General features: G+C 69.5%; 1 protein-coding gene across 1 annotated transcript; it reads right to left on the bottom strand.

Moving 5' to 3' along the window:
• Positions 1-371: 371 nt before the first annotated feature.
• GAREM2 (GRB2 associated regulator of MAPK1 subtype 2) lies at positions 372-7521 on the bottom strand. The gene is given in 8 exon segments (XM_030038061.1): positions 372-974; positions 976-1416; positions 1578-1684; positions 1686-1742; positions 2446-3555; positions 3846-3976; positions 5468-5608; positions 7324-7521. Coding segments are annotated over 8 exon segments (2592 nt in total). The 5' UTR covers positions 7496-7521; the 3' UTR covers positions 372-541.
• Positions 7522-7798: the final 277 nt, after the last annotated feature.

Here is a 7798-nt window from a genome sequence, read left to right as displayed (position 1 = left end):
AGCGTAGGTCTCTGCCTCCTTTTCCTAGAGTCAGCCGTGTCTGTCAGGCAGGGGAGCTTCCTTCCAGGGCCCTGAAATCACCCTCTGGTGCAGGCAGCCCGGAGCAGCTCCCAGAGCAATGCTTTCCCTTGCAGGGGGGACACGGATCCCTTCCAAAGAGGATGGGAGCGACTGCCAGAGCCTCCATCCCTGCTAAGAGCCCCTTTCCCCCTCCTCCCCAAGCAAGGGGCTTCTCCCGTGGCTTGTTTTTCTCCCATACGTTTATTACGCTAATCCACAAGGATTAAGTTAAACCAGTCAATGCAAACTCCAGTGTTTTCCAGCCCGATTGGGCCAAAATTACCGTCCAGTGTTAAAATGGAAAGGGGGGAGGGCCGGGCAGTAGGGCTGAGCTGCTGGGGAGGAGGAAAACCCACAGCCGTTGGGCACCCCCACATCAGGGCACCCCCGGAGCGGGGCAGGGGACAGGAGCGGGGAGAGCCGGAGCTGTGGTCCAGGTGTCTGGGGGACCCCAAGGGTCCAGGGGGTCCCCAGCGTGCGGCTAGATCTTGGGGCGCCAGCCCTTGATGAACTGCATGATCTTCTTCACCTGGAGCTTGGTGAGGCGAAAGTCGTCGGCCAGGATCTCCTCGCTGAGCTGCACGAAGATGCTGCCGTCGATGCGCTCGCGGGCGAAGAAGCTGACCACGTCCTCGGAGAGGCCGATGAAGCGCAGGCACTTGGAGACCTCCTCCAGCGAGAGGGCCGAGAGGTCGGCGGGGGGCAGCCAGGGCGAGCCGTCCCCGCTGGGACGGGGGGCGGCCGGCGGAGCCCCCCCGTCGCCCCTCGCCGCCGGCGGCACCTCGATGACGCCCTGCGCCAGGTAGAGGCGGGTGACGCCGCCCTCGGCCCCGCGCAGGACGGCGGGCGAGAGCGGGGCCGCCCCGCGGATGACGATGCTGTCCCCCTCGAACCCCTTGGGTGGGCGAGGGGGGGGGCGCCGGCTCCTCCACGGGGGTGAAGGGCTCTGGCGAAGAGGAGGAGGAGGGGGCGGCCGGGGCCGAAGGCGGCTTGGGCCATTCCGGGCTCTCCGGCCATTCGGTCGGGCCAGCGAAGGGGTTGAGCGCCCCGAAAGGGGCGAAACGTTTTTGGGGGTGCGGGGGCTTGAGGCGGGGGCAGCTGCGGTAGGGCTTCAGAGGGGGCTCGGCCCCCGACAGCGGGGTCGAGCAGCCGCTGCCGGCCCCGGCGCCCGCCTCGGCGTACGCCCAGGGGTCCGACCAAGAGGTTGGGGTGGGCTGGGCGGCGGGGGGCAACGTGGCGGGGGGCAGCGGGCGCCCGGGGGCCTCCCCGGCTTTGCAGTCACCCCAGGTGCAGGGGTAGCAGTACAGGGAGTAGGCGTCGGGCGAGGGCGAGCCGCTGCCGCTCCGTGGGACCGACCTGTGGGAGGAAGGGGAGCATCGCCATCACCCCGGGGCTGCGTTTCGCCCCCCCCCGACGCCGTCCCCGACCCCACGCTGCAGGGGTATCTCATCCCGGGGTGTCAACCGCCCGCCCCATCGCGGCGTCCCCACGTCCCCGGCCGCGCCGGAGCCACTCACCCATCGTGGAGCCCCGAGGAGTAGTAGGAGAGGCTGGGGCTGGGCGAGGGAGCGGGTGCCAGCTTCGGGCAGCGCAGGGGTGCTGGGGGGCTGCAGGACACGGGGGGGGCGGCTGCCCCGGGGCGGCACGGGAGGTGCATTCAGCAGCCGGCACTCCTCCTTCACCTGGAAGGGGGATGAGCACCATCAGGACCCCAGTCACCGGTGCTGGGGGAATCTGCCCCCAGGAACCTGCGGTTGGAGGGGGCAATGGGGGGGCTTGGGGGCGGCCAGCCCCAGTCGAGCCACGAAGCTCTGGGTACCAGCGGGGAGCCCCAGGGAACCACGTATCCCGTGGTGCAGGGATCCCAAAAATAGTGGGTACCCCATGGGAAAGGTGAGCCTGAAATTTTGGGTACTCCTTAGTGCAGGGGAGCCCAGAGGATTTGGGTACCCCACGGTGCTGGGAAGCCCAAGAGATTCAGGTGCCCCCCATGGTGCAGAGAGCCCTGGGGAACGGGGGACCCCATGGTACAAGGGCGTCCTGAGGATTTGGGTACCCCCGGGTGATGGGGAGCCCTGGGGAACTGGGTACCCCATGGTGCCGGGGAGCCCACAGGATTTGGGTGACTTTTACTTAACAGAGCTGGGGAGGGACCCCAGAGCCCCGCAGCACCTGGGGAGGGGGTCAAGCGGGCTGTGCCGTGGGGCTGACAGCGCGGCCCGGAGCTGTGCACCCCCTGCCCACGGCACAGAACTGCCGACGGGGCTATGCCGGGGCTCACCGCCCCGCTACCCCGCTGCGTCGCCCCCGGCCGGGGCGGCTGGCAGCAGGCGGGACCCCGGGGGTGTCATTCCCCATCCCTGGGGATGGGACCGTGGCTCTTACCGCCTCCGACTTGGGTGGCACGGGAGGTGGGGTGTCCCCGCGGGGCTCGTCCCCGGGCACGCCGGGGCGATGCGGGGAGCCCAGCGGGGTGACGGCCCCAAAGGAGACGAGGTCCTGCCGGCCGCTGCCCGGCTCGCAGCAGCCCTCCGGGCTGGGGTTGCTCCAGAGCTCCTCGTAGGGGATCTCCAACAGCTCCTGAGTCCTGAACTCGGGCTCGGCCCAGTCGGGCGTCATGTATTCCCGGTCGGGGTCGGGGAAGTCAGGCAGCGGCGGACGCGTCGCGCCCCCCGCGACGCCCCGCGGTCCCTGGCAGCAGGCGGCGGGGTCCCGGGGGACCCCTGTGCCGCAGGCGCAGAGGGAAAGGCGCTGGAGGGGCTGGCTGAGCTCCTCGCGGGCGCAGGCGGGCAGGCAGAGCCGCAGGCGCCGGGGGCTGGCGCACTCCTCCGAAAAGTCAGGTTTGGCCTCCCGCACGGCCCGCGAGTACTCGTCGGGGTTGAAGCGGTCGTGGCAGTACGCGGCGCTGTCCCGCAGCAGCTTCTCCAACTGGGGGTCCCCGGCGAGCAGCCCCTCGGGCAGCTGGAAGCGGGGCATGTCGGTCAGCAGGAGAAAGTGGAAGGGGACCAGCTCGTCCCGGCGGAGGATGCAGCACAACACCACCGTCTTGGAGATGATGCTGACCAGCTTGTAGCAGTGGCCCTCGCGGATGGCGTGCAGGTCGTAGGGGTTGCGCGCCGGTCGGCTGGGCACGGCCACGTTGACCGGCAGCCGCACCTTCTCGATGATGCTGCGGATGGTGTGCTCGCCCTCCTGCAGCCGCAGCTCGAGGGGGCTGCGGGTGCTGAAGCGGCCCTTGCACTGGAAGGGCAGGCTGAGGCTCTCGTTGGTGCGGTGGTTCATGCAGATCAGGCAGGGCATCTTGCCCTTCACCTGCCTGGCCCCGGCCGCCGGCGCCGCTTTGCCCAGCTTCCGCAGGATGGTGTTGAAGCGCGACTTCTCCTTCACCGTCTTGGCGCAGAGGATCTCCGCTTGGCCCATCAGCGTCAGCTCGTCCCCCGCATGCAGCGTGAAGTTGTACACCTCGCTGTCCTCGCTGAACTCCCCCGACACCACCTGCCCCGGGACAGCCCCACCGTGGGACCCGCTGCCCTGGCACCATCCCCCTGACCGTCCCCTGATGTCCCACCATCAACCCTTGATGTCCCACCGGTGTCTCCTGATGTCCCACCGCTGCCCCCCCGCTTTTCCACCACCTCCCCCCTACTCCCACCACCATACCCTGATGTCCCACCACCAACTCTTGATGTCCCACTGTCCTCTCCTGATGTCCCACCACTGACCCCCGATGTCCCACCACCGTCCCCTGCTGCCCTACCAGCGTCCCCTGCTGTCCCCATACGGACCTTCACACTGAAGGTGATGGCCTCCATGACGAAGACGCGGTCTGGGAAGATGCTGGCCACCTCCTCCACACTGTTGAAGTACTGCACGGGCTCACGGATGTCCCGGTCCTGGTCCAGCAGCTTGAACTTCCCTGCAAGGGACCATCAAAGCCACGGTGATGAGAGGAGCCCACCTCCAGTGCTCGGCCCCAGAGATCTGCTGTGACCCACCTCGGGGCCAGCCCAGCCCTTCATGGGGGGCAGCCACCCTTGAGGATGACCTGGGGGTCCCCATCACATTTTGGGGGGCATTTCTGTGGGCTTCACCCAGTGTGTCCAAGCGCTGCGAGGGGACACCAGAGCATCCCCCATACCTGTACCTCACACACACAGCATCGGGGGGGGGGGGGGGGGGGGGGGGGGGGCTGGCGGATTTTGGGTGGGACAAAGCACAAAGCCCTGGGTGCACGGAGTGTCTCGGCAATGCTGCTCCAGCACGCACCCCCCCCCCACCACCAGAGCTGCAGGGACCTCCCCAAAGCAGCCACAGAAATGCCCTGTGGATGGAGAAACCCACCTGGAGCAGGGCCAGCGGAGCAGCCAACATTGCAGGCAGCCCCCATTGCCCCCCCAAAACCCGGCCCCAGCCCCACCAGGGCCCCGTGACTCCCCTCTGCCCCACGCCTCGGGTGGGAGAGCCACCGGGGAGGGAAGCGGGGGGCTTTGCAGCAGGGACGGCGGTGGAGGCGACGGCAGGGACCGGGGCAGGCTGCGGCCGGCAGCAAAACTGCCTCCATTGGCATCAGTTCGGCAGGGATGGACCTGAGGGGAATATTAATCCCCCGACGTGCCCGCGCCAGCCGGCTCCGCCGCTGCCAGCCCCGTGCCAAGCGGTGCTGGGGACACGGCTGCCCCTCGCTGGGCAGGGTCCCCGTCAGGGCCACGGCACCGGGGACGCCGGGGTCGGTTGAGGCTGGAACCGCGGTGCCTGAGCCGGGGGCAGCCCCATATGCCGGCGTGGCCGGTTTGGGCACGGCCGAGCCCCCCGAAGCTGGTTAACACACTGCCCGGCCCTCCCCTCCTCGGACCCCCCCCCTTGGGACGGGCGATTAACCCCTCCCCCGCTCCATTTCCCATTATTTATTTATTAGCAGGACTCATTACCGACATGGCGAGCACTTAGAGTGGTCATTAAGGCTCTTGCTACGGCGGCCGCCAGCGTCTCAGCACCTTCGTCTGCGTTGCCAGCCCCAGCCTGTCCCCATCCTCATCCTCATCCTACCCCATCCCCGTCCCTGTCCCCATCCCCATTAGGCTCTCTGTCCCCATCCTCATCCCTGTCTCCATCCCACCCCATCCCCACCTGTCTCCCTGTCCCCATCCCGTCCTTATCCCCATTCCCACTCCATCCCTGCCAGCCCCCCCCCCCCCCCCCGCAGCCCCCCACCTTTGGGTTGGGCGCTGGCAGGGCGAGAGGGGCGGAGAGCAGCCCCCAAACCAGAGCATCTCCTCTCCCAGACTGGACCATACTGGAGCACCCCCAGTTCAGCCGCCGGAGGTGCGGGGGGGGGCGGTCCCAGCCCTGAAGCCCCAGGGGACACCGACACCCTTGTCCTCGCCCCTCGCGCCCCAGCGGCCCCCACCTGGGTACTGGAGCGGGATGTCGATTTTGGGGCCGATGACGTAGTGTCCCTCCTCCAGGCTGTGAGCCGTCACCGTCGTCCACTGCCGGCAGGAGTGGACCAGCAGCACGTCCTGGGCGCTCACCCCCTCCACGCGCTCGCCTGCCGGGGGGGACGACGGGGCTGTCACCATCCCCAGGACACCCCCCCCACCACCCTCCCCGGGGCACCCGGGGGTGGCCGGCCGGCCGGACAGCCAGCCGGAGGGATGAGCAGGTGCCCGCTGCCAAGAGCCGCCAGTTGCCCAGGAAACAATTTCTTTGTCCCCCCCTGAAAAGCTGCAGCCGCCGCAAACAAGAAGTTTATTGAGACGGGGCCGGCACGGGGGCCCCCACCGCCGCAGCACCCCGGCACCCACCGCCGGCATGGCCCCGAGCACCCACACCCTGTTCCGGAGGGATGGATCCTGCTCTGGAGGGGGGACACCGCCAAACCGGGGTGACCCTGTGCTGATGCCAGTGCACCCCACTCCCCTGCACTCCCCCAGGCTGTGCATGGGACACACACACACACACGCGCGCGCGCGCGCACACACACACACACACACACACAGAGCCAGGCTGTGTCCCGGGGAGGGTGACGAGGGGACACGGTGGCTCCGAGCCCCTGCCAGCCTGGTGCCACCACCTCCAGCGTGTCACCCAGAACGGATGACGAGGGCAACCAGCACCTGGGCCCATGGCTGGGGGCAGCCTGGGCCCCCCCACCCTCACACCCCCACCCTCACACCCACGGGTGCTGGCCCAGGCAGCACGTCAGGCCCCAGGGCAGGAGCCCCAGGGATCTGGGTGAGAGCCCCCTCCTGCCCCCCCATCCCGCTATCCCCGGCCCCCCCCCCCGGTATCCCCAGCCCCCCCCGCCCAGTGGGGGCAGCCCCGGGCCCCCACAGAGAGGAGAGGCCGAACACCAGCAGCCCCAGACCTGGGCAGCAGCTGGTCACGTCTCACCTGGCCCTCCAGCCTTCCTCCCTCCTCCTCCTCATCACACCAACCCCCCTTCTCCTGATGCCTCTAGTCTTCCTCCTCCTCATCCCTCCAGCCTTCCTCCCGCCCTCTTCCCCATCCCTCTAGCCTCCCTCTCTCCCTCTTCCCTCTACCCTTCCTCACTCCCTCTTCCTCCTCTCTCCAGCCTTCATTCCTCCTCACCTCTCCAGCCTTCCTATCTCCCTCCTCGCCCCTCCACCCTTCCCTCCAGTCCCCCTCCCTCCTCTTCATCCCTCCAACCTTCCTCCCCTCCCTCCTCCTCACCTCTCCAGCCTTCCTCCCTCCTCTCCATCAGTCCAGCCTCATTCCCGCCTCACTCCAGCCTCCCTCCCTCCTCTTCATCCCTCCAACCTTCTTCCTCCTCACCTCTCCAGCCTTCCCTCCCTCTTCCTCCTCACTCCAGCCTCCTTCCCTCCAACCTTCCTCCCCTCCTTCCTCCTCACCTCTCCAGCCTTCCTCCCTCCTCCTCTTCCTCCCCATCACTTCAGCCTCCCTCCCTCCCTCCCTCCCGCTCCCTCCAGCCTTCCTCCCTCCTCCTCCCCTTCACTCCAGCCTCCCTCCCTCCTCCCGTTCCCTCCAGCCTTCCTCCCTCCTCCCCTCCCTCCTCCTCCCCATCACTCCAGCCTTCCTCCCTCCTCCTCCCCTTCACTCCAGCCTCCCTCCCTCCTCCCGTTCCCTCCAGCCTTCCTCCCTCCCTCCCTCCTCCTCCTCCTCCCCATCACTCCAGCCTCCCTCCCTCCTCCTCCTCGCCCCTCCAGCCTTCATCTCCCCTTGGCTACTTCACCCTCCCTCCCTCCCACCCCAGCCTTTCCCCCCCCGGCCCCGCCAGCTCACCCTGCCCCAGGCAGACGAGGGTGGGCAGCCGGCACTGGCTGACGATCGCATCGAGGGGCAGCGCCGCGGGGCTCCAGCGGAGCCGGGCCAGCCCCGCCGCCAGCTTCTCCATCGCATCGCGGCTCAGGCCGGCCCCGGGCCGCGGGGGGGGGGCGGCCGCGCCGGGCTCCATCGCCGCCGCCGCCGGGCCGGGGCAGCGGCGGGGCCGGGGGGCGGCGGACGGGGAACGGGGAGGGAGGGAGGGAGGGAGGGGGGGGCGGCGGCGGGGAGCGGGGCAGCCGGGAGCCGCCCCCCGCCCGCCCCCGGCCCCTCCTGCCCGCCCGCCCCGGCAGGCGGGGACCCCCCCAGAGGCGGGGGGAGGAGGAGGCGGGTGGGCATCCCCCTCCTCACCATCACACCCCCCCCCCGGCGGGGACACCCCCCCCCCCGAGGCGGGGGGCTGCTCCCGGGGCGGGGGGGGGATGCAGAAGGGAGC

Source organism: Aquila chrysaetos, chromosome 15, assembly GCF_900496995.4.
Source record: "Aquila chrysaetos chrysaetos chromosome 15, bAquChr1.4, whole genome shotgun sequence".
Taxonomy (NCBI): domain Eukaryota; kingdom Metazoa; phylum Chordata; class Aves; order Accipitriformes; family Accipitridae; genus Aquila; species Aquila chrysaetos.
The sequence above is the reverse complement of the archived record's forward strand: the minus strand, read 5'-3'. Positions and strand labels throughout refer to the sequence as shown.